The 27,997-nt window shown below is 41.0% G+C and overlaps 1 protein-coding gene across 4 annotated transcripts in view; it reads left to right on the top strand.

Annotated features, from left to right (window-relative positions):
• Window positions 1-3,795: 3,795 nt before the first annotated feature.
• LOC129841468 (oocyte zinc finger protein XlCOF8.4-like) overlaps window positions 3,796-27,997 on the top strand; it is a 30,066-nt gene continuing 5,864 nt past the window's right edge. For 2 of the 4 annotated variants that reach the window (XM_055909747.1, XM_055909748.1), the window contains exons 1-3: window positions 3,796-4,257; window positions 5,412-5,542; window positions 18,798-27,563. In XM_055909747.1, the coding sequence (XP_055765722.1) occupies window positions 4,002-4,257; window positions 5,412-5,542; window positions 18,798-19,946 (1,536 nt within the window). In that variant the 5' untranslated portion in view covers window positions 3,796-4,001 and the 3' untranslated portion in view covers window positions 19,947-27,563. The remainder of the gene's footprint in view (window positions 4,258-5,411; window positions 5,543-18,797; window positions 27,564-27,997) is intronic. The other 2 variants (XM_055909750.1, XM_055909749.1) reach the window with 2 other exon arrangements.

Below are 27,997 nucleotides of genomic sequence, written 5' to 3'. Positions count from 1 at the left end.
TGTGATCACATCTAAAAGAATCTCCATTGAGACCCATCACAAAGTTGGTCTCCGTATTGAATTGACCTTTTAATTGGACTTTTTCTGATACATTTATATAGTCATTAAATATGTCCACCTGGCCTGAGTCTACAATATCTTTGCAAGAACAAAAAGCTTAAAATAAGTAGTTCTAAAAGCAAAATAACTGCTTCAATGAAAAACCCAAATAAATCAAACAAAATATCCTTCAGTGTCTCAACTCAGCCAGTGTCTCAACTCAGCCAGTGTCTCAACTCAGCCAGTGTCTCAACTCAGCCAGTGTCTCAACTCAGCCAGTGTCTCAACTCAGCCAGTGTCTCAACTCAGCCAGTGTCTCAACTCAGCCAGTGTCTCAACTCAGCCAGTGTCTCAACTCAGCCAGTGTCTCAACTCTTCAAACAGCAGCTATGGACAAGTATGTCGCACAAAGTAGGCCATTTTAAATAAAATAACATGAAATAAATCATTTGTAAGTGTCCTGAAAACTACTAAACAAAAGAACAAATATCAATTACACCAGGGGTTCTCAAACAGGGGTCCATGGACTAATTGCAAGGGGTCCGTGAAATAAAAAAGTGTAATGAATGTAGTCAGTACCACAAGGTTTCCAGTAAGTTTACATATAATATAGAGGGGGTGGAGGTCCCTGAGGACTGCTCAAAACCTTGCCTCAAAATATGCAGGGGTTCCAGTACCCCAAAAAGGTTGAGAACCACTGCTATACACACTACTGAACAAAAGAACCGAGCATATGTTTGCGGGTTTCCTCAACAACACATCAGTTGTCACTTTCGCAATGCCCTCGTCTGTTGTCTCCGACACCGTGTACAGCCCAATAAACTCCTTGTGAGGGACATGGTCATGGTCAACATAACGCAGACAGACACTCTCCTGTTCAGCACCAGAGACATCTTGAGTACCATCAACAATTAATGAAAATTGTACAATCGGAAGAGACCTAATCTCAGCTGCAATGCCTGTGTACATTGTGGTACGCTCTGTTAACCACTTCAGTAAAATGGGATCATCCTCTTCTGCCCTAAGTTTCAAAATCTGGTATAAATTCCCACTGTCATCCGTGTGGCCTCTAAAGGCTTGTCCCTGTCTTACTACATGCCGCACCGAACTAACAATTTTCATCAAGCAATGCCTTGCGTCATCCAGCTGTTTAACCCACGGGCTGGACATAACTGGACACTGATTGGATTTAGCTGGTGTGCTGTTACAATTACAAAGTGGCGGTGGGTTTGGCAATTTTGATGTGCTGTGAATTTTTCAATGCCTTTTCTCCAGTTCCTAAATCCTGCACTAATGAAGGCAGCATCAGCTCTTTGGCCAAAAGATGGCTGGCTTGAAAACCCTTGGCTACAGTGAAAACACAACACTCCTTTTATTGATGGATTATAATGTAGCCAGGGGAAATCGCGAAACCATCTCTCTTGAAACGTCAACACTCTGTTGGCAAGAGTTTGCGGTTCTATAAATTGTGGGTGTGGCTGATATGGTTTTGTGCCATCACTGTGGTAACTGGACAATGCTGTGCCACTGTCCCCTATACTGGTGCTGCTGGCAACAAGGGTGACACTTGGTCCTGCCGTGGCTGTGACACGGTCCTCTGAAGTCTCTCTTCCTGGCTCTTTCCCTTTCACCCCCCTAACTGACTCAGCCTGTCTCCTAGAAAATAAATAAGGTGTTTGCCGTACTCCTAACTACCGGTACCCAAAACTACACAATTAATCACAACAGCAATACCATTGCCGTAAACAAATCTTAGTTTAGTCACCAGTTTAAGTTGAGAGTCGGGGTATCCATGGCATTTTCCAATTATGTCCCTATTTTACAAGTCAAAAAAATTGAGAACCTTTCATAATGTTGCCAAACAAAGACTCAACAAACTTACCTGAGACTCCCTGTCTCTGCCAGTCTGTCCCTGCATATCTGTCCCCAGCTCTGCTGTCTGTGTGCCATCTGTTGCCTGCTCTGCCTAATGACATCATTGTGAAACATTTCCATTAGCATTTCACTTCTTTCTTATGAACATTTTATCAACTAGTCTTTGAGATATTAGGATACTAGAGTTCTTACTATGCGTTTTGGTGTACTGACAAATACTCTGATGTCCGTCTTCTTACTTTTTTCTGCCATTTTTCTACCTGGCTGGCTGGCTGGCCTAGCTGCACACACACACATTTACACAACACATGCTGCAACCTTATGTAATTTAAATAGTTTGTTTCATATTGGCTGGCTTCCAACAATAGCTGAATTTGTAAAGCTAGCGAGCACCAATTCCATTTCTGTGTGTTTGCTATAATCTTTGCTACCTGGTTAAATAAAGGTGAAATAAAATAAAATAAAAAAAGTTCACTAGCAACAATTTATCTTTTGCAACGAGACCATTATATATATTTAAGACAATGGTAGAAGAGAGTGTAGTTCTGTTCTGTTCAGTTTGGACTTCAGTTTATTGCTAACCTTATCACAGGGACGTCGAAGCACTACAGCTGCATGCTGATCTTGGAATAAACTGACGATAGCAAATATTCCATCTTTGACGACGCCACATAAATGGAATAGGTACTAGCTAGCTTGATAGTTAATGTTTGCTTTAGTTTGCGCGCTAGCTCTGCAAATTCAACTAGTGTGTGAACCCTGCCAACATAAAAATAAATAAATAACATTGCTATGGACCTGCTATAGATTGACTGGATTAACCTCACGTCAGTTACGTACATGTCCCTTTCGGACAGTAGATACGAACCCTTTATTACCTTGCCAGCTAAAGAACTGGCAGTGGATCAAACCATTGTGAGGCAAAGGGCGGGGGGGGTCGCAATCTTTTGAAATTTAAATGCACTATTAAGTGTCTATAATCAGCACAAGTGCTTTCATTGCGTATTATTAATAGTATTGAAATTACATAGTTATGTTTACAGTGATATATTGGGGGGGACAAATCATATTTTTCCCAAGATGGGGGGGTCGTGTGTCCCCCGTCCCCCCTGGGATTTCCGCCTATGGTTTGCTGATGTCAACGTTGAAAACAGAGTGCCCCATGGTGGGGTTATGGTATGGGCAGGCATAAGCTACGGACAATGAACACAATTGCATTTTATCGTGATTTGAATGCACAGAGATACCGCACGAGATCCTGAGGTCCTTTGTCATGCCATTCATCTGCCGCCATCCTCAAGTTTCAGGATGATAATTCACGGCTCCATGCTGCAAGGATCTGTACACAATTCCTGTAAGTTGAAAATGTCCCAGTTCTTCCATGGCCTGCATACTCATCAGACATGGTCACCCATTGAGCATGTTTGGGATGCTCTGGATCGACATGTACGACAGCGTGTTCCAGTTCCCACCAATATCCAGCAACTTCACACAGCCATTGAAGAGTGGGACAACCTTCCACAGGCCCCAATACACAGCCTGATCAACTCTATGCAAAGGAGATGTTGCGCTGCAAATGGTAGTTACACCAGATATTGACTGGTTTTCTGATCCACTCCCTTACTTTTCTTTTGACCTATAGTTGTATATATCTGTATTCCTAGTCATGTGAAATCCATAGATCAAGGACTAATGAATTAATTTCAATTGACTGATTTCCTTATATGAACTGTTAACTTAAAATCTTCGAAATTGTTTCATGTTGCGTTTATATTTTTGTTCAGTATAAAAACCAGTACCGCGTTTCAAAGAACGGTGCGCGTACCTTTTCATATAACCACAACCTTTGAGCTATGACGCCAACCAATAAGATAATTTCCTTTCAAGTGTAAACGGAAGTGAACAGTGACCAAGAACAATTTCCATGTTAACGTTTTTATTGTTGTTATTTAGACGTTTATTAGCATGCTGGAACATAAAATATCACAAACCTGCCACAGGCAGTGTGTAATTCGCTTTGGAGACAGGACTTAGTTGAAATGTTATCTAGGTAACGCTAGCTTGCTAGTTGCTGACGTTAACGAACAATGGCTAACGTTAACTGTTTGGTTTTTCACACTCAAATAGCTTCCATCATGGAGGTGCTAGCGAATGCAGCCGTTGCAGAGATCTGTAAACTCGTAGACGACGAATATGCAGTGTTTAGTTTGGAAATAACTCAAAGCCAGAAAGAAAACAGGGCATTGCAGAGGAAACTACAGCTACTCGAACTGAAGGCATCACGGGAGCGCGTCCATGACAGTCGTGTCAAGATCGTTGACCGATACAGAGGAATGGCAAGAGGTACATTTTGCAGAAGGCTGAGGCTGTGCTCCCTGTCGCCCCGTTCCCCCCTGCACACATGTTCAGATGTGTTACCCAGAATTGGGTCTTAGTTAACCCATTCAAATAGACGGTAAATGTTATTTAAGCAATACGGCCCGAGGAGGTGTGGTATATGGCCAATATACCACGTCCAAGGGATGTTCTTACGCACGACGCGACCTGGACACAGCCCGTAGCCGTGGTAAATTGGCCATATATATCAAACCCCCGAGGAGGCTTATTGCTGTTATAAACTGGTTACCAACGTAATTAGAGCAGTGAAACTAAATGTTTTATATAAGTGAGAAAACAAAATTCAAGTAGAAAAGATACACTTGCAAAGTTGCACCCGGATGTATTTTGAGAAACACAGGAAATGTGGAATGTAATGGTCCAATGGAAATGTGACCGCAAGGTAAGAGGAAGTGTCGTAGCCGAGACAGCGGATTGGATTAAACAGTGCGTCGTCGAGATTGTAGTTCGAGGGAGCAAGCTGGGATCAGTACCATCAACGGAGAACCTGGGGATCCGGCTGTAAACTGGGTATACGGTTCTTGAGAGCTTGGTCAGATCTTGGATAGTAAGCAATAATTTCCCTGATTACTTAGCTATCTTGCGTAAAGACACAATATAACATTCTAACCAGATGTTTGTTTATTGTATTTCCGATTATTTCCTCAATGATTTTATTTTTTATACATAATACATCAATCAGTAAATACTATATCAAGAAGTTATGAGAAATGTTACCTTACATCCTTGCCAATTCTAGACAGTGTCAATAGTGTTTAATATACTGTTGAACATTCAAGGTAGCTAATCTAACAACTAGAGCCCGACCGATATTGGTATCAGCGGATAATTGAAACTATAACCGATATGGAAAAAGGTAATCTGATGCTTATCTGAACAATTTGTCACAATGTAAGAAATCAACATTTGAAGTAGTTATTGGACAGCAATTTATTAAAATTCAGTGTGGAAAAATGACACAAATTTTCCACTGTAACAGTATATCGGTAGATATATCTGCATCGTTAAGTTTTGCCCCCCCAATACCGGAATCGGTATTAGACCCCCCAAAAAACATTTAAAAACATATAAGCACCTCTTTTCCCCGATAACTCTCTCAGATGAAGGACATCTCACTGGAGGCCACAGGAGCTTTGTGAAGCCAGCGGGACACAATACATGGAGAGATGATAAACCAATCACTGTTGATGAGGGGAGTGGAACCTCAACCCAGCATGTTATCACGATAGAGGTTAGTGTAATAGAGTTGCATAAAACGTGTTACTTTGTAAATCAAATGTGGCCAGTTTATTTCAGAAAGGCTCCCCTCAGCTAGGGATGGGCATGGTTATTTGAATATCCAAACTGTTGTTAGTATTCCATTACTAGGGAGAGTATTCATTTGTCTAAAATTAAATAATGATCTATGTGACACTGCTACATAGCCTACAAGGGTAGACTATTACATTACATTTTTTTTATAAAACAGTTTGACAGTTTTCATTAAAAAAAAAATAAGGCACCGGTAGCCTACATACGTTTCACACTGGTGTAGCTTATTGTCGGTCAATCAAGAGGAACCATGTGTAGCAAGTGAAGTGGGCGCTTTCTAATCAATGCAAAATGGAATTAAAGTTACAGAATGAAGTTGGCTACAATGATCAACCAACAGGTATGCTGTTTCATATGAACGGAGTTGTAGACAAGGGAGGGAAGCCCAGAAAAATAGTCACAGTTAGCCTTGCTACTTTAGCTAGCTGGCTAACTTAGGTGTCTACTGTAGCTAGCTAGCTTCTTTACAACGATGCAGTCAAGACATGCACTACAGGATGGCATGACAGATCAACTATGGCAGCAACAAGTTCATCTAACTAGAGCGAGTTGGTTTGGCTACTTTCTCTTTCTCCCTCCGTGCTACACACACCAGCCCCTGCTCCTCTCTAAACCCTCCCCCACCCTTAGTGTAGAGCACCTTCTCTTAAATACATAAAAATATTATGATATTATTCAAATAGTGAAATCATTTCAAATGCCCATCGCTACCCTCAGCTATTCACTTGCTGTTACGCACGCCTCTGAGAAGAGGGAACGCAACTCCCTGCTACAACTCAACTCTCTGAAGTGCAAGAGGTGTGGACTGTAGGTGCGAGCAAGGATGACACAAAAGCAGATTTTACCATTTACTTGGATTTATTTTCTTACACGGTAATATGGGGAAAAGGGGCTGGACGGAACCAAAGCAAAGAAAGTAAATATCAAAGTTCCCCCTCTCCTATCTAACCTGCCTACCCACTTAACTTACCTAACTTAGCACCGTCTGGTTCCCTAACCAAAATACAGGGGGTGGTCCGCCCAGGTCTTACCTAGTGTGCCTAGACAGTAAATATACTACGGGTATATGTATGCCCGCGGGCCTCTTGCCTAAGCACTCCCAAAGTGCCTTCTCCTTCCCCCCTGGGAACAAATGAAACAGAGTAATTATTAATGATTTCACAAACACTCAAACACAGGACATAGAAAAACTGCTACCAACAACAACAGTACATACCAAACTTTCTGATACACAACCAACACTATATCACAATCAAATTTCTCTCTCTTCTCTCTCCTCTCTCCTCTCTCCTCTCTCTCCTCTCTCTCTTCTCTCTCTCCTCTCTCTCCTCTCTCAATCTTCTCTCTCCTCTCTCAATCTTCTCTCTCCTCTCTCCATCTTCTCTCTCCTCTCTCCATCTTCTCTCTCCATCTTCTCTCTCCTCTCTCCTCTCTCCTCTCTCAATCTTCTCTCTCAATCTTCTCTCTCCTCTCTCCTCTCTCCTCTCTCAATCTTCTCTCTCAATCTTCTCTCTCCTCTCTCCTCTCTCCTCTCTCCTCTCTCCTCTCTCCTCTCTCCTCTCTCAATCTTCTCTCTCAATCTTCTCTCTCAATCTTCACTCTCTTGGGCAGAACACTGGCTTTTATCTTCAGGTGGCAATGGTGATTAGAGTCAGCTGCTTCTTGACGAGGGGGCGGGGTCAGCTCCAATCACCAATTAGCCTGGTGTTGACCAATCAGCTGGTTGGGGAGTACTTCAGGAAGCCATCTCCTGAAACACACACACTAAAATACAAAACAGAACACAGAAACTGGGGAACGTAACACGCCCACCACAAAATTGCAAACATACAGTTTGTAATAACAAAAACCAACGCTTCCCCAGTTAGTAAACCCGTGATAGAGCGTCAGCAACCACATTCGCTGAGCCCTTCATATAGGCTATCTGTACATTATATCCTTGTACAATCAGAGCCCACCGCATAAGGCGGCGGTTCTGATTGTACATTTGCTTTAAGAACACTAAAGGATTATGGTCCGTGAAGACCATTACAGGCAAGGCACTGGATCCCACATATACCTCAAAGAACTGTAAGGCTAGCAATAAAGCTAGCGTCTCTTGTTCAATTGTGGAGTACCTTGACTGACACGAGTTGAACTTACGGGAGAAGAAACTGACGGGCCGATCCACTCCGTCTTCATCTTCCTGTAAGAGAACCGCACCCACCCCCACTATACTAGCGTCAACCTCCAACTTAAAAGGTATGTCAAAGTTGGGGGCGGCAAGCACTGGGGCACTACAAAGTAGCGCTTTAGCGGACTCAAAAGCATGGTTACAGTCCTTGGACCACCTAAATGGTACCTTGGGACTAAGCAGAGATGAAAGGGGAGCTACTACCGTCGAGAAATTCTTACAGAATGTACGATAGTACCCTACCATCCCTAGGAATCTGCGCAACTGGCGTCGAGTCGTGGGAGCAGGAAAAGCAACAATTGCCTCCACCTTGCCAGTTACTGGGCGCACTTGACCTCGTCCCACTTGTTTCCCTAAGTAAGTCACCGTAGCCTTCCCAAACTCACACTTGCGAAGACTGGTGTCTCCTTTTTGACATTCAATCACCTTCTCAGGGGTGACAGACAAAAGAATGTCATGTAATTGGGGTGCGATTTCGCAGTCCCCTTCCTGAGTTTTTACAGGAGTAAAAACTGTCGGACTTGCAGAAGGAATACTCGGTGCATTGTCTTCTACTTCAATATTCTCAAAAATGGAACTAGCCAAATCCACCACATCTCCAAGCTTGCGAGATTGTGCCCTCGTTAACACACAAGCAGGAAAAACATGTGGAAATGCTTGAACCAATTTCTCATCTGCAATTTTGATTTCTGGGTTGTCTACTACCTCTAACACAGGAGTAACATTACCACCAGCAATATCATTCCCTAATAGCAATGTGACTCCTTTTACTGGCAGTGTAGACACTACACCAACACGGAAATGTCCTGATACCAAGTCTGACACTAAGTGGACCCAGTGTAATGGTACAGGTACTGTTTTTGTCTCTATCCCCTGTAATATAACATGTGAGCCACAATACGTTTCAGGAGACCAGGGTAAAGCATCAGTAATGATTACTGACTGTGCCGCTCCGGTGTCTCGTAAGATTTTAATTGGCTTTTGATCAGCTTGTTCTCCAGTTAAGGAAACACAACCAGTAGAGATAAACGGAGCATAAACAGGATCCGGTTTCTCAAATGCTGAATCAATACCTCGGACCAACGGACGAGCCAAAGACTTGACTAAACCCAAAGTTTTCCTTTTTGGGGAAGGTGACTGGGACTGTTTCGGTTTATTTTTCAAAACTGGGCAGTCTGCAATCACGTGACCCTTTTTGTGACAGTAAAAACATTCACGAATTTCATGAAAAGACTTGTCAGAGGAAAAACGACCTGAATGAGGCACTGATGACGTAATCAGTCTACCTTCAAAACGAGGTGCACCAAAGACAGTCTTGTGTGTCAAAGCGTACTCATCTGCCAAGACTGCTGCCTGGGCCAATGTCACCACTTTCTGTTCATTTAAATGAACTACAATTCTATCTGGGAGGTTGCTTTTAAAATCCTCCAACAGCATCAACTCCCGAATATCAGCAAATGTGTTAGCTTTGCTGGCGGAACACCATCGATTAAACAGAGACTCTTTGTCCCTAGCAAACTCAACAAAAGTACGGTGAGAGGGTTTCTTGTGGTTCCTGAAGCGCTGTCTATAAGCTTCAGGCACCAACTCATAAGCCCGCAACACGGTAGTTTTAACTGTATCATAGTGTAAACTGTCTTCCAGGGAGAGAGCAGCTACTACTTCCTGGGCTTTCCCAGACAATTTACATTGTAACAGGAGTGGCCAAACCTCGAGTGGCCAATGTAGCGCAGCGGCCACACGCTCAAACGCAGAGAAATAGGAATCAACTTCCGACTCTCGGAATGGAGGGACTAAAGCTATATTTTTACTTACATCAAAGTGGGCTTGATGATCAGCAGCTTTTGGAGTCGTACCGGAGCCAGCATCTAGCTCCAGTTGTCGGATCCTCACCTCCTTGTCGGCTTCTATTTTCCTAATTTCAAGGTCAAAAAGCATTTGTCTCTCTTTATCTTTTTGCTCCATTTCTAACCGGGCCAGCCTCACCTTTAGCCTAGCGGTCCCGTCTGAACGACCTGAAGCAGAAGATAAAGGATCGAATCGAGGCAATGTAAAGGGGGTACGAGCAACCCCTTCCTCCGCCCTGTCCTCCGACTTGGCATCAGAAGGTCTACCCGTCTCCTCTCCTTGCAATGAGAGAATTCTTTCTCTCACTAAACCCTCCCTGACTAGCACTAAAAGCTCAGCCTTTAGGGCTTTCTCAGGGATAACAAATCCATAATGGTCAGCTATAGCTATAAGGTCTACTTTTCGAAACCTCACCAAACACTCAATAGAGGGCGCTTCAATGAACTTGGAGATGGCTGAGGCAGCCATCTTGTACACAACAATCTACTGAAAACACAAACTAAACAAGTCATCCAAACTCACAACCTACCGTCACACCTCAATCACTAACCACAGAGAGCTCAGTGCAGCAGGGTCCGGTGGGTTTAATGGTCTCCCGGATGAGCCCCCATTATGTTACGCACGCCTCTGAGAAGAGGGAACGCAACTCCCTGCTACAACTCAACTCTCTGAAGTGCAAGAGGTGTGGACTGTAGGTGCGAGCAAGGATGACACAAAAGCAGATTTTACCATTTACTTGGATTTATTTTCTTACACGGTAATATGGGGAAAAGGGGCTGGACGGAACCAAAGCAAAGAAAGTAAATATCAAAGTTCTCCCTCTCCTATCTAACCTGCCTACCCACTTAACTTACCTAACTTAGCACCGTCTGGTGCCCTAACCAAAATACAGGGGGTGGTCCGCCCAGGTCTTACCTAGTGTGCCTAGACAGTAAATATACTACGGGTATATGTATGCCCGCGGGCCTCTTGCCTAAGCACTCCCAAAGTGCCTTCTCCTTCCCCCCTGGGAACAAATGAAACAGAGTAATTATTAATGATTTCACAAACACTCAAACACAGGACATAGAAAAACTGCTACCAACAACAACAGTACATACCAAACTTTCTGATACACAACCAACACTATATCACAATCAAATTTTTCTCTCTCTTCTCTCTCTCCTCTCTCTCCTCTCTCAATCTTCTCTCTCCTCTCTCAATCTTCTCTCTCAATCTCCTCTCTCCTCTCTCCTCTCTCCTCTCTCCTCTCTCCTCTCTCCTCTCTCCTCTCTCCTCTCTCCTCTCTCCTCTCTCCTCTCTCCTCTCTCCTCTCTCAATCTTCACTCTCTTGGGCAGAACACTGGCTTTTATCTTCAGGTGGCAATGGTGATTAGAGTCAGCTGCTTCTTGACGAGGGGGCGGGGTCAGCTCCAATCACCAATTAGCCTGGTGTTGACCAATCAGCTGGTTGGGGAGTACTTCAGGAAGCCATCTCCTGAAACACACACACTAAAATACAAAACAGAACACAGAAACGTAACACTTGCTTACATGTTGTTGTAAATGAATATCACCTGGGAGCATGAGCAGCAGTGTGCTGCGTTTTCCTTTCTGTTTTCCATGAGTTTGCCTTCAACTCCAGGACCTGCGAAAGTACCTGGATGTGTGTATGTTCTTTTTATTTATTTTATTTAACCTTTATTTAACTAGACAAGTCAGTTAAGAACAAATTCTTATTTACAATGACGGCCTAGGAACAGTGGGTTAACTGCCTTGTTCAGGGGCAGAACGACAGATTTTTTACCTTGTCAGCTCGGGGATTCAATCTAGCAACCTTTCGTTTACTGGCTCAACGCTCTCACCACTTGGCTACCAGCCGTTCTTCAGCTTTTGTACATCCACATTTTCCTGCCATAGCCTCCAGAGACCCAGAAAAAAAAGTTTGGGCATAAAAATTGATAGTAAATATGAACAGAGAACATTTATTAACAAGCTCTTGTTTAGATCTTATTTCATGTGACAATTATACCACTGCTCTGAAAACTCAAACTATTCCTGAGATATTTACCTATTAGAAGAAATGTGAAAGGTAACGTAAAGGTAATGGCGGACTGAACGACGCTATGTAGAGCACCTCAAGATAAAACATAATATTCGAAATATCTGCTAAATAGACTAAAATATTAGCACTACATAATCTGGTGAGTGATAAACCTTCAATCTGGATAATAACACAAAACAAATCCTAAGACTAGAGACATTTATCGACAAATATTACGAAAACAGGCAACAACCAAACATGACGGAGAGTAAGACAGGGGAACCGTTTACAAAACGCAAGCGAGATTCTTCGACAGATACTGACGATTTAATATTCTCACCACCGGGAATGGTAAAGGTCGAAACCGACCTGTTAAAATCAATAAATGACAAACTGGGTTTACTTGAATTACTTAGTAAGGATATAAAAGAGTTAAAGGCAAGCCTAGAGATGAGTGATGAAAAAGCTGCGACATTGGAGAAGGAAACACACGCGCTAAAAGGGACAGTCAATAAGATTCAAACCGAAATGAATGGAATTAAAAAAGAGAACATCGTTCTGAAGGAAGCCTTACTGGAGATTCAAACTAGATCCATGAGAGAGAATTTGGTACTTACAGGTATCCAAGAAAAAGAAGGAGAAGTTCCTGAATCTATAGTTAGAGAGTTCCTCCGTACAGCGCTTCAGATTCCATGCGAAGTTGTCGACAAAATCCAACTTGAACGTGTTCACCGCTTCGGACAGAGAGGGCAGAGGTACGAACGCCCAATCGTTGCAAAATTTGCTTCATTTAAAGATAAAATAATGGTAAAAAGCCTAGGTAAAAGACTTGCTGGGACCAAAATTGGCATGAATGATCAGTTTCCGAAAGAAATTGCAGAACGGCGCAAAGTTCTGTATCCAATTTTCAAAGAAAACAGATTAAAAGCGAAACGAGTAGCTCTCGTCGTTGATAAACTATATATTGATAACCAGTTGTTCAGAGACACAAAGACTACTCCATGGTTATTTTAAAATTTACAAAGTTCTCATAGACGAGGAAAATAAACACAATTCAAGCCAGGTTACTGATTGTAACAATACAACAAAAAATATAGCTTTTTTATAAATCTTCACATATAACTAATTGAACACACAAGCACTATTTTTACACAGTGAAGATAAAAACTAAGTAAACAGAAGGCACAGTATGTGTGGATGGTATGGTTTGTGTTTATTTTATTTTTTATCTTATTTGTTATGTTTGGAAAGTTGAGTGAGTGAGTAATGAAATGGTTGCATATCCCAGAGCCAATGTATTGCTGTGAGCCGGGTATGAGAGGGCTTTCAATGTTGTTCAGATGATGGATATACTTTTATAATGAATTATACGTCTTATTTATTTATTGTCCTATCATGGAAAACTACATTTTTTTTATCTTAATAAATTATATCTAATTATTATCCTATTTTAATGGTACTGTCTATGGCCCTATACCCTAGACACCCACCTGAATGACCCAGATATTAAGGAGAAGTCCCTAACTGTTTTATGTGCTCGCTGTAAGCGGTCTAAATGCAGCTAAAATGAGGTCAGAGACCAAGAGCAGCACTGCCCCCTCAAGATTCTGAGCCTGCTTGGCAGGGTTGGTCCTGCAAAGCCAAAGCCCCCTAAAGGGAGAGGAAAATATACAAGGAATTTCTCAAAGCTGCTAATGAGAACCTTGACGACCTTGTACCTAGCCGGTGGGGATTCCGGTGGGGTACCCCCACCCAGGCAGTGGCAGTGCAGGCAACACTAGCTGCAGTAACCCATGGGGAGGGGGTCACACTCGGATATTCAGAGAGGGGGTATATTATTGTGGCCCTGGCGGCACAGAATCAAGGTCGGACTGCATGGAGATGCGTGGGGACATGGTCATGACTGGTGGCCGTATTGTGGGTGTTTTTTTCAGGAATAGGGTGTACATTTGACTGCCATTATCTAGGATATGACAATGGTAAATAAATTTCAATTTTTGCTTATTTTTTTGCGCGGTCTTGCAGGCCTTCTCATGCAGCTGCAACTGCAATAGCATTTGTAAATCATGACCCATCTTGAGTTGGGCTCTGGGATGGTGCAACTGTTGAGAAAGTGAGCTTATGGTTGTGTGGGGGTAAGGGCTGAGTGTGTATGTGTGTATCCCACAACTGTTGCGAAAGAAGAAGTAAAAGATGTAAGGTACAATAGAGGATGATCCACAGCTATATATAATACAAATCGAGGTGACGGCAATGGAAATGCATATGGCAATTGATTTACTTCAATTCGGTAAATGGAACTGTATGCTCTTTTCAAAGAATGGATCCCAGTCGGTTCAGGGCTATGGGATACAGGGGGTCGAGGGTGGTCTGCCGGGCATTGGGATGACAAGCCATCTCGAGATGAGGCCTTTTAGCGGGTGGAATAGTAGGGACCAATTGGAGGTTTACTTAGTAGAAATGCAAATATCATGGTACAACTATATAGACACTCAATCATTATGTTACTTTTTAATAGTATGTTTACAAAAATATATTCTGATTAAAAGAATGAAAGGTGTGTCTCATGGTAAGTGGTGAAATAAGTATAGCCAGTTACAATTGTAATGGCTTAGCAGAAAAGACGATCAGTATTTACCTGGCTAAAAGAGAAGGATTATAATATTTATTGTTTACAGGAAACCCATTCAACAGTTTTAGATGAAGTTTTGTGGAAAAAGAACTGGGTGGGCAAAATATATTTCTCCCATGGGCAAAGAAATTCAAAAGGGGTGATGATCTTAATTAACAATAATTTTGATCCAAATGTGCAAATTGTCCAAACAGATCCTGGATGGATTATTTTAAATATGTTATTGGACAATAAACAAATATGGCTTGTTAACCTATACGGTCCGAATAATGATGATCCAAGCTTCTTTGAAAATATATATAAGAACTTATCAACTCTACAAGCAACACTAGACTCTATTATTATAATGGGAGATTTTAATACGGTCTTAAATAGCTCTATAGACCGGAAAGGAAATCACACTACAAATTATCACCCTCAGGCACTTAAGGAAATCATGAATGTCATGGATATATTGGAATTAGTGGATATATGGAGACTTAAATACCCTGATTTAGTGAGATATACATGGCGGAGGCTGAATCAAGCTAGTCGTCTTGACTACTTTCTTATTCCATTCTCTCTGGCACCAAAAGTTAAAAAAGTGTTGATAGGGGATAGAATGCGGTCGGATCATCACATAATTGGCATATATATTTCTCTTACAGAATTTCCACGTGGGCGAGGATATTGGAAATTTAATCAAAGTCTACTAGATGATAAATTGTTTAGAACTAGGACAGAAGATTTTATAACTGACTTTTTCAGACATAACATAGGTACAGCAGATCCCCTTATTGTATGGGACACTTTTAAGTGTGCCTTTAGAGGCCATGCAATTCAGTACTCATCTATAAAACAAAAGCAATTTAGATCAAAAGAGTCCATATTAACAAAGGAAATTGAAGGACTAACAGTAGATAGCAGTTAGATAGCAATAAAAACGGTACCATAGAGGCACAGAATAATTTAGAGGAAAAACAAAAAGAAATGGAGGAACTTATTCAAGAAAGATCCAGTGTAATATATTATAAAAATAAAGCGAACTGGATGGAATATGGGGAAAAATGCACCAAATTCTTTTTCAATCTTCAATATAGAAATGCTACCAAAAAAAATGTATTAAAACTTGTGACAAATGATGGAGTCACGCATGATTCACCAAATGATATTTTGAAAGAGGAAGTAAAGTACTTTAAGAATATGTTTTCGTTTCAGGCTCCTCCATCTCCACTAACTGAAACTAATTGTATGGATTTTTTTCCTATTAATAATGTAAAATTAACATCTGAACAGAAAGACTCATGTGAAGGCCAAATTACAGAGGAGGAACTGCTTGTTGCAATTGGGGCCTTTAAAGATGGGAAAACTCCAGGGCTGGATGGCATACCAGTGGAAGTATACAAAACGTTTTTTGATATACTCAAAGGACCATTATTAACTTGTTTTAACCACTCCTATATAAATGGTAGATTATCAGACACACAACAAGAAGGTCTGATATCGTTATTACTGAAACAGGACCCAAGTGGTATATATAAAGATCCAGTCCAATTAAAAAATTGGAGACCTCTTACACTTCAGTGTTGTGATGCAAAAATCCTAGCAAAATGCTTGGCGCATAGAATAAAAAAAGTTTTGTCAGATATTATTCATCCTAATCAGACAGGTTTTTTACATGGACGATACATTGGAGATAATATAAGGCAAGTACTGGAAACAATAGAACACTATGAGATATCGGGGACACCAGGCCTGGTTTTCATAGCTGATTTTGAAAAGGCTTTTGATAAAGTACGACTGGAGTTTATATATAAATGCCTAGAATATTTCAATTTTGGGGAATCTCTTATAAAATGGGTTAAAATTATGTATAGTAACCCTAGGTGTAAAATAGTAAATAATGGCTACATCTCAGAAAGTTTTAAACTATCTAGAGGAGTAAAACAAGGTTGTCCACTATCGGCATATCTATTTATTATTGCCATCGAAATGTTAGCTGTTAAAATTAGATCAAACATTAATATTAAAGGATTAGAAATCCATGGCTTAAAAACTAAGGTGTCATTGTACGCTGATGATTCATGTTTTCTTTTAAAACCACAACTAGAGTCTCTCCAGGGCCTCATAGAGGATCTAGATACCTTTGCTATCCTCTCTGGATTAAAACCAAATTATGATAAATGTACCATATTACGTATTGGATCACTAAAAAATACACATTTTATATTGCCATGTAGTTTACCAATTAAATGGTCTGACGGAGATGTGGACATACTCGGTATAAAAATCCCAAAAGAAAGAAATGATCTCACTCCAATAAATTTTTATAGAAAGTTAGCAAAAATAGATAAGATCTTGCTACCATGGAAAGGAAAATACCTGTCTATTTGTGGAAAAATCACCCTAATTAACTCTTTAGTCATATCACAGTTTACCTATTTGCTTATGGTTTTGCCTACACCTAGTGACCTGTTTTTTAAATTATATGAACAAAAAATATTCAATTTTATTTGGAACGGCAAGCCAGATAAAATTAAAAGGGCCTATTTATATAACGAATATGAATTCGGAGGGCAGAAATTATTAAATATTAAAGCATTAGACCTCTCACTAAAGGCATCGGTCATACAAAAGTTATACTTAAATCCAAACTGGTTCTCTAGTAAACTGGTACGAATGTCTCATCCTATGTTCAAGAAGGGCCTTTTTCCCTTTATTCAGATTACACCTGCTCACTTTCGGTTGTTTGAAAAGGAAATAATCTCCAAAATATCCTTATTCTTTAAACAAGCCTTAGAAAGTTGGTTGCAATTTCAGTTTAATCCACCTGAAAGGACGGAACAAATAGTACAACAAATATTGTGGTTAAATTCAAATATAATAATTGATAAAAAAACTGTATTTATCGAAGAAATGTTTAAAAAAGGTATAATTTTTGTGAATGATATCATAAATAGGACTGGTGGAGTTATGTCACACATGCAGCTAACACAGACATATGGAAAAGTCTGCTCTACCCAAAATTACAACCAATTAATTGCAGCATTACCACAAAAATGGAAGAGGCAAGTAGAAGGGGAAAAAAGTAAGGAACTTGTATGTCGGCCCTGTATTAAAGAACATAAATGGTTAAAGAAAAGTGTGATAAATAAAAACATATACCAATTTCATTTAAGGACCAAAAAACTAACAGCTGTGCCATACAAATTGCAAAATAGTTGGGAAGAGATTTTCGATGTACCCATTCCATGGCACATGGTTTATGAATTGATACGCAAAACAACGCCGGATTCAAAACTTCGAATTTTTCAATATAAATTACTGTACAAAATTCTTGCAACTAATAGAATGTTATATATATGGGGTATACAATCTTCCCAGCTCTGCAGATTCTGTTGTGAGGAGGCAGAGTCATTAGATCATTTATTTTGGTATTGTCCATATGTAGCTCGTTTTTGGTCACAGGTCCAGGAATGGCTGAAGAATTGCAACATTTGCCTAAAACTAACGCTACAGATAGCAATACTGGGGGATTTGAAAAGCCATAGTCAATCAATCAATAATATAATAATTATTTTGGCAAAGATGTTTATTTTTAATTTACAATCTGTAGAAGCTATGAGAATAGGAAGGTTCAGGTCTCTTGTGAAGCATCACAGCACAGTTGAGAAATGTATGGCAAATAGAAATCCGAAATGGATGATGTTGGAAGATAGATGGGAGGGGTTGGGTGGAGCTGAAGGGTGGGACTAATAACAAGATAAACAATATAGGGCATACGGGATCTGTGAAATGTGTATAGGTGCGGAGCTTTTGTGAAATAGCACAGTTACAAGTGGAAATAAAATTGGATGGACAACAGAAATAGAGGAAGGACTAAGAACAAATAAGAGAGAACTATTGTAAAGTGGACTGTGTCTGTAAGATAGGTATAAGATGTAGAAATTGAAGGTAAAAGCAGAAGTGTTTATAAGTTTACTCCAATTGGGGGATTGGTGGTAGGGTCGCGGGGAATAATAAAAAAGGCATATTCTTTAAAAAAAAGTATGTATGTCTATATAGGTATGTGTATGTATATATGTGTATATGTGTGCATACGTGTATGGATATATATATTTACCCAAAAAAATATGGGGGAATGGAAATGATGCAGACAATTACATTGGAAGCAACATTCTTTCCGCAATACTAAGCTGATCCACCCCTAAAAAAAAAAAGAAAAAAAAAAAAAAGAAATGTGAATCTCAAACTCACAAAAATACAATTACACACAAGAAAAAATTATGAAGGTTGACACCACTACACGTGATAATTGAAAAGCCCAAAATGTCCTCTCATAGGTACAACAGGACCTAATACTGTGGCATGTATGGCCTTAGCGATACGGATCAAAAACGAATGTCCATTAAAGAACATAAAAATGAATTGCTGGGTCTCAGGAGGATATAGGAGCTTGTGCGACATCCCTATGATATTGTTATCCAATTCAACTCATGTACCACCTCTCTTCTCATCAGTCTGCAGATGCAGAGGCTGCAGGTCCTGGAGGATCGTCTCTGGTCAAGCAGGAGAAGACTGAAAGAACAGCCCCTTTAGTCACAGAGAACCCCACCACAGCCCCAGCGCTGCCTAGGACCCAATGCAGCATCGGTTCAGTGGAATACCGAACGTCGTCAGAGATGGACCCTGAGACTTCAACTGAAACCCACAGGCTCTTGCACACAGGATATGACCACAGATCATATCCAGAGAGACTGGGCTGTCCTCCAGCTCCCGGCTCAGAATACTTACCTGTATTTCACCAGAGCCAGAGGATGGTTTATTGCCGTGGAGACGGTGATGATAATACGCTAGACACTGGCGGTGATAACCTGTCTTATTCTTACGCGACAGAGATGGACGCGGGCAACATATCCTTGGGCTTAGAGACACAGACTGATCTGTCTAGAGGGGACTGGAACCAGTACAGTAGTAGTGTAAACTCTGAAGGGTGCCAAGACAAGAAAGTGGAGGTTATAGTGGTAGATGAGGTGACTGTGAAAGTGGAGGGTGACTCTCCTCCCACATGGAATGCAGATAATCACCTAGGAGACAGATACTCACAGGGCAGAGATTTCTTAGATTACAGGGAAAGTTTAGAGACCAATCCAAATGTGGCGACCCACTCTCCTTTACATTCGCTCAGGGATCGCGACCCAGTGTCCACATCGGTGGGGCCTTCCGATTCAGAAGTCCTTTTCGATCAGGTATTGAGCTCAAACGAGAAGGCTAGAGCCCAGGCTCAGGAAGGGGGAGCCACATCAGGCAATAGTAAAGAGAAACGGTTCCTCTGCATGTTCTGTAACAAAGGCTTCAGCTGCCTCCAGAAGGTGGAGATCCACCAGAGGGTCCACACAGGGGTGAAACCCTACAGCTGTACCCAGTGTCACATGCGCTTCGCACAGACTCGTGACCTGAAGAGGCACCAGAGGGTCCACACAGGGGAGAAACCTTACAGCTGCCCCCAGTGTGAGAAGAGGTTCTCCCGCCAGGACAATCTAAAGATACACCTGAAGGTCCACACGGGAGAGAGGCAGTTCGCCTGTACGCAATGCAGGAAGAAGTTCACAGAAAGGAGCTATCTCAGGATACACCAGCAGAAAAACCATCCCACTCTATTAACATAGAATGTAACCATTCCACTTAATAACTTCTGAAGTTTAGATCAAAACCTGCATTAAAGGGTAGGTAGCATAAAAATTAAACCGAATGTAACATATGGAATTGCATTAGAATACGCATCAAAAGTCTAAATGCAAAGTTACCTTACTTTTCTATTTTTCAAGTTATTACATAAAACCCATCAGAATGCCGAAGTCATGCCGGAAGATGTTTTTGCGCGGTGTGACGTAACATGGAGGCCCCAGGCAAGCCAGCCTATTCCCCATAATGTAAACTCCAACAGACATAACTAAACCATGACTACTGGTTTCAATTACATTTGAAACCAGTAGTCATCAGCCAACTTACAAGCAAATACTTTGAATTTGTTACAAATCAGCTTGCAAGGTTGCTAGCCAACTACATTTTACATTTGAGTCATTTAGCAGACGCTCTTATCCAGAGCGACTTACAAATTGGTGCATTCACCTTATGATATCCAGTGGAACAACCACTTTACAATACTAGCCTGCAAACGTCGGTAGGGTAAAGTACTTAGGTAAAAATACTTTAAAGTACTACTTAGGTAGTTTTTGGGGTATCTTTACTTTACATTTTTTACAACTTTTACTTCACTATATTCCTAAAGAAAATAATGTACTTTTTACTTCAAACGTCTTCACTGACACCCAAAAGCACTCGTTACATTTTGAAGGCTTAGCAGGACAGGAAAATGGTTCAATTCACACACTTATCAAGAGAACATCCCTGGTCATTCCTACTGCCTCTGATCTGGTTTACTCACTAAACACGAATGCTTTGTTTGTGAATTATGTCTTATAGAGAGTGCCCCTGGCTATCCGTAAATTTTAAAAACAAGAAAAATGTGCAGTCTGGTTTGCTTAATATAAGGAATTTGAAATTATTTATACTTTTACTTTGATACTTATTAAGTATATTTTAGCAATTACATTTACTTTTGATACTTAAGTATATTTAAAACCAAATACTTTTACTCAGTATTATTTTACTGACTTTCACTTTAATGTAGACCAAAGTTTTGGAAAAACTTAACACCATCTAACCAGTTATCAAATAATGTTACCAGTACATGCAGCAGTGGAGGCTCCTCTGAGGAGGAAGGGGAGGACCATCCTCCTCAGTGAAATTTAATAAAAATAAAAAGTGAAATATTAAGTTATTTTTTTCAGATAAAACTATACTAAATATATTCAAATGTCATCAAATAATTGATTCAAACACACTGTTTTGCAATGAAGGTCTATAGTAACTTCAACAGCACTTTCTGGGGAAGAACCATGGTGTAGCCGGAGGACAGCTAGCTAGCTTCCGTTTTCCTCTGGCTAGATTGACATCAATACCCCCCTTCCATAGACCTACATGATATTTATGACCACTTCCGGAGGATGACCTCCAACCATTCAAAGATTTTGCAGTATGGACTGACATCTTATCCATCCAATCATAGGATTATGATCAGAGAATGAACCTAGTGTGTTGTATTGGTGTTGTGCTGCAGAGCATTCTGGGAGGGTTCTGTGTGTCGAGAAGCTTGGTGACATTATTGGATAGAGATCGAGAGTAAAAAGTGATAGCAAGGCCAATTGAAATAACTTCCATTAACTGGACAAAAATACAGTTCTAAAACTAAGAAAACTATTTAAAATCTATCTCCTGTAATTTGATGAATTTGAATTGAATAATATCAAACTAACTTCAGAAGCAAGTAGCAGTAGCTAGCTAGCTACCAGCGCAAGCATGCAGTTTTCGCCAGCAGAATGGCTAACGCTACCGAAAATGTTGTGGACTTTTTGTTGAAGAACCACTTTCATTCTCTGGGTTACACAGAAAAGGTGCAAATTAAAACAAAGGTTCGACCTCTTCCTGAGAACAGTTTCATGAAGAAGGATGAAAAGGTGAGGGCGTTCACTACCAACTGGTATCAAAAGTGTAGCTGGTTAACAGGGAGCCTTCCATCAAGCCACCTGTATTGCTGGCCTTGCCTGCTTTTTGGAAAGTCAGAGCCTTGTGCAAAAGGGGGTACAGTGACCTGAAGAACATCAATCAAATGCATTTATAAAGCCTTTTTTACATCAGCTGATGTCACAAAGAGCTATACAGAAACCCAGCCTAAAACTCCAAACAGCAAGCAATGCAGATGTAGAAGCAAGGGGGCTAGGAAAAACTCCCTAGAAAGGCAGGAACCTAGGAAGAAACCTAGAGAGGAACCAGGCTCTGAGGGATGGCCAGTCCTCTTCTGGCTGTGCCGAGTGGAGATTATAACAGAACATGGCCAAGATGTTCAAACGTTCATAGATGACCAGCAGGGTCAAAAAATAATCACAGTGGTTGTAGAGGGTGCTACAGGTCAGCGCTAGAGGTCGACCGATTAATCGGAATGGCTGATTAATTAGGGCCGATTTCAAGTTTTCATAACAATCGGAAATCTGTAATTTTGGACGCAGATTTTTAAAAACTATATATATATTTTTTTTTTACACCTTTATTTAACTAGGCAAGTCAGTTGAGAACACATTCTTATTTTCAATGATGGCCTAGGAACGGTGGGTTAACTGCCTTGTTCAGGGGCAGAATGACAGGTTTTTACCTCGTCAGCTCAGGGATTCAATCTTGCAACCTTACGGTTAACTAGTAACGCTCTAACCATCTGCCTCACGAGGAGCCCGCCTGTTACGCGAATGCAGTAAGAAGCCAAGGTAAGTTGCTAGCTAGCATTAAACTTATCTTATAAAAAACAATCAATCATAATCACTAGTTATAACTACACATGGTTGATGATATTACTAGTTTATCTAGCATGTCCTGCGTTGCATATAATCGATGCAGTGCGCATTCGCGAAAAAGAACTGTCGTTGCTCCAACGTGTACCTAAACATAAACATCAATGCATTTCTTAAAATCAATACACAGAAGTATATATTTTTAAACCTGCATATTTAGCTGAAAGAAATCCAGGTTAGCAGGCAATATTAACCAGGTGAAATTGTGTCACTTCTCTTGCGTTCAATGCCCGCAGAGTCAGGGTATATGCAACAGTTTGGGCCGCCTGGCTCATTGCGAACTAATTTGCCAGAATTGTACGTAATTATGACATAACATTGAAGGTTGTGCAATGTAACAGGAATATTTAGAATGATGGATGCCACCTGTTAGATAAAATACAGAACGGTTCCGTATTTCACTGAAAGAATAAATGTTTTGTTTTCGAGATGATAGTTTCCGGATTCGACCATATTAATGACCTAAGGCTCGTATTTCTGTGTGTTATTATGTTATAATTAAGTCTATGATTTGATAGAGCAGTCTGACTGAGCGATGGTGGGCACCAGCAGACTCGTAAGCATTCATTCAAACAGCACTTTCGTGAGTTTTGCCAGCAGCTCTGCTGTTTATGAATTCAAGCCTATCAACTCCTGAGACTAGGCTGGTGTAACTGGTGTAGCTAATTAGCGGGGTGCGCGCTAATAGCGTTTCAAACGTCACTCGCTCTGAGACTTGGAGTAGTTGTTCCCCTTGCTCTGCATGGGTAACGCTGCTTCGAGGGTGGCTGTTGTCGATGTGTTCCTGGTTCGAGCCCAGGTAGCGGCGAGGAGAGGGGTGGAAGCTATACTGTTACACTGGCAATACTAAAGTGCCTATAAGAACATCCAATAGTCAAAGGTATATGAAATACAAATCGTATAGAGAGAAATAGTCCTATAATTCCTATAATAACTACAACCTAAAACTTCTTACCTGGGAATATTGAAGACTCATGTTAAAAGGAACCACCAGTTTTCATATGTTCTGAGCAAGGAACTTAAACGTTAGCTTTCTTACATGGCACATATTGCACTTTTACTTTCTTCTCCAACACTTTGTTTTTGCATTATTTAAACCAAATTGAACATGTTTCATTATTTGAGGCTAAATTGATTTTATTGATGTATTATATTAAGTTAAAATAAGTGTTCATTCAGTATTGTTGTAATTGTCATTATTACAAATACATTTCTTTTTTTTTTTTTCTTAAATCGGCTGATTAATTGGTGTCGGATTTTTGGTCCCCCAATAATCGGTATCGGCGTTGAAAAATCATAATCGGTCGACCTCTAGTCAGCGCCTCATGAGTAAATGTCAGTTGGCTTTTCATAGCAAAGCATTCAGAGTTGGAGACAGCACGTCCGGGACAAGTTGGCATGTCCGGTGAACAGGTCAGGGTTCCATAGCCACAGGCAGAACAGTTGAAACTGGAGCAGCAGCATGACCAGGTGGACTGGGGGACAGCAAGAAGTCATCTGTCCAGGTATTCCTGAGGCATGGTCCTTGGGCTCAGGTACTCTGAGAGAAGAGAAAGAGAGAGAATTAGAGGGAGCATACTTAAATTCACAGGACACTGGATAAGACAGGAGAAATACTCCAGATATAACAGACTGACCCTAGCCCCCCGTCACAAACTATTGCCGCATAATTACTGGAGGTTGAGACGGGAGGGGTCAGGAGACACTGTGGCCCCGTCCGACTACAGGTCCAACCAGGCAGGATATAACCCCACCCACTTTGCCAAATGTCACGAACCGGCTCAAAGCCCGTAACAAAAGGGAGACAACGTGGAGATAAGGAGTAACAAAATATATTTATTAAATAAAGTAACCTAAATGCAATTAACAATGGTGTGTGTAATAAGTAATCAGTCGTGTAAGTGAGTGTTTTGGCATGCATGAATGTGATAATGCGGTGTGTTGAAAGGTGCTAAAGCAAACAACCAAAAAGCCACAACAAAATCTATCAAGGTGTCTGCATGGAGAGAGTCTCCTCCATGAATGGGGAAGTGGTGCATTTATCCTATGACAGTGGGCCCAGGTGTTTCCCATGTAGCTGACGACCCTCCCAAGTCCGCCCACCGGCATCCTAATAAGGAAACAAGAACAAAGAGAGAATACGGCAGACAGAGTGGGAGGGTCGTCACACAAAGCACAGCCCTCACACCACTAGAGGGATAACTTCAACCACCAACTTACTACCCTGAGACAAGGCTGAGTATAACCCACGAAGATCTGCCCCACGGCACGAACCTGAGGGGGGCGTCAACCCGGACAGGAAGATCACGTCAGAGACTCAACCCACTTAAGTGACTCACCCCTCCTAGGGACAGCATGGTAGAGCATCAGTAAGCCAGTGACTCAGCCCCCATAATAGGGTTAGAGGCAGAGAATCCCAGTGGAGAGAGGGGAACCGGCCTGGCAGAAACAGCAAGGGCGGTTCGTTGCTCCCATGCCTTTCTGTTCACCTTCACACCTCTGGGCTAGACTACACTCAATGATAGGACCTACTGAAGAGATGAGTCTTCAATAAAGACTTAAAGGTCGAGACAGAGTCTGCGTCTCTCACATGGATAGGCAGACCATTCCATAAAAATGGAGCTCTATAGGAGAAAGCCCTGCCTCCAGCTGTTTGCTTAGACATTCTAGGGACAATAAGGAGGCCTGTGTCTTGTGACCATAGCGAACGTAGGTATGTATGGCAGGACCAAATCGGGAAGAAAGATAGGAGCAAGCCCATGTAATGCTTTGTAGGTTAGCAGTAAAACCTTGAAATCAGCCCTAGCCTTTACAGGAAGCCAGTGTAGAGAGGCTAGCACTAGAGTAATATGATCAAATGTTTTGGTTCCAGTCAAGATTCTAGCAGCCGTGTTTAGCACTAACTGACATTTTATTTAGTGCTTTATCTGGGTAGCCGGGAAGGAGAGCAATGCAGTAGTCTAATCTAGAAGTGACAGAAGCATGGATACATTTTTCTGCATCATTTTTGGACAGGAAGTTTCCGATTTTTGCAATGTTAAGTAGATGGAAAAAGATGTCCTTGAAACAGTCTTGATATGTCCGTCAAAAGAGAGATCAGGGTCCAGTGTAACTCCAAGGTCCTTCACAGTTTTATTTGAGACGACTGTACAGCCATCAAGATTAATTGTCAGATCCAACAGAAGATATTTTTGTTTCTTGGGACCTAGTATCAAAAATACATTTTCGATTATTCTTATTCTCAATTAAGTTGGAAAAATAGGATGATCGTGAGCAGCAGTGAGGCTAATTGGAAGAATTCCAGCCATTTCGGTTCCAAATTTCTGGAAGCTTGCTTCAGGGCTCGGGTATTTTCTGTATACCAGGGAGATAGTTTCTTATGACACATTTTTTTTGTTTTTAGGGGTGCGACTGCATCTAGGGTATTACGCAAGGTTAAATTAAGTTCCTCAATTAGGTGGTTAACCGATTGTTGTACTCTGAAGTCCTTGGGTAGTTGGAGGGAGTCTGGAAGGGCATCTAGGAATCTTTGGGTTGTCTGAGAATTTATAGCACGGCTTTTGATGATCCTTGGTTGGGGTCTGAGCAGATTATTTGTTGCGACTGCAAACGTAATAAAATGGTGGTCCGATAGTCCAGGATTATGAGGAAAAACATTAAGATCCACAATATTTATTGCACGGGACAAAACTAGGTCCAGAGTATGACTGTGGCAGTGAGTAGGTCCGTTGGACAAAAGCCTTTTGGAGTGGGTCTGTGGACTTTTCCATGTGAATATTAAAGTCACCAAAAATGTGAATATTATCTGCCATGACTACAAGGTCAGATAGGAATTAAGGGAACACTGTATATGGCCCAGGAGGCCTGTACACAGTAGCTATAAAAAGTGATTGAGTAGGCTGCATAGATTTCATGACTAGAAGCCCAATTTTTGTATATTGAAATTTGGTGTCGTAAATGTTAGCATCACCGCCTTTACGGGATGCGCATTAACACAGGAAATGAATCAGGTTAAGCCATGTTTCAGTCAGGCCAATCACATCAAGATTACGATCAGTGATTAGTTCATTGACTATAATTGCCTTGGAAGTGAGGGATCTAAAATTAAGTAGCCCGATTGAGATGAGAGATCACATCTTTCAATAATGACAGGAATAGAGGAGGTCTTTATTCCAGTGAGATCGTTAAAGCGAACACCGCCATGTTTAGTTTTTACCAACCTAGATCGAGGCACAGACACGGTCTCAATGGGGATAGTTGAGCTGACTACACAGACTGTGCTAGTGGCAGACTCCACTAAACTGGCAGGCTGAGATAACAGCCTGCACCCTATCTCATCAATCGTTCAGCGGCATAACAAAGCAGGGAGCATATACATGCCCACATCAGATTTAAGCTTCTGGGAAAAAGCTGGATCGCTTATGTAATGGACGTAGGTCTGCGTATTCAAACTGTGCAGCACAACGAGAAAGTAAGAAGAAACAGGGACGTTATCAAGCGGTTTATCGACACCACTGCATTTTTAGGCATGCAATAATTGGCTGTTTAGAGAACACGAAGAGAGGGAAAGTTCCGCTAACAAGAGCAACTACTTGCAACTACTGCTTCACATATGGAACTTTCGACTGTCTTTTCTGAGATGTCGTAATCAATTGTTTTTTGTCTTCCTAGTCAAATCCTGTCTTGCCCTCAGTGAAAAAGTTGAGCTATTCTCCAACACCATCCATCCATGATGAGCCTGTCCTGGACTGAAGCCTGTGAACACCTCAACTCATGCCTTATACCCTCATTCAATCACTGCTGTGATCCCTTCCCAACAATGTAAGTAGCCCTCTCATTCCCATTCCCCATAATATTGTACTATACATTTATTAATTACATGCTTTAGGTTTGTTAGATTCTGGGTTAAACTTGGAACATTGTTATATTCAGAAGTATAGTATCTAAGGAGTGAAAGAGACTGTTTTTTAAATCCGAAGTTCTCTAGGAGCCAGATGGCTTTGGAATGTGTTGGGTAGACGAGAGTGTCGTGTCTTTGACTATGCCAGATTAATTGCTATGACATGCTATTCTATAAAATTATTTCTCCGTAATTAATATTACCTGATTGAACTAATCATGTAAATGTTAATTAACTAGAGAGGTACACCACGAAAGAATATTTATAGAGCTGTTATCTTTCGAATAAACTCTTTAAGATTTAGTAAGATTTTACATCCATAAGTCACATTAATCGTCATTTTATTCAGTCTCAT

The sequence above is a fragment of the Salvelinus fontinalis genome, chromosome 42 (assembly GCF_029448725.1).
Source record: "Salvelinus fontinalis isolate EN_2023a chromosome 42, ASM2944872v1, whole genome shotgun sequence".
NCBI lineage: Eukaryota > Metazoa > Chordata > Actinopteri > Salmoniformes > Salmonidae > Salvelinus > Salvelinus fontinalis.
The sequence above is the reverse complement of the archived record's forward strand: the minus strand, read 5'-3'. Positions and strand labels throughout refer to the sequence as shown.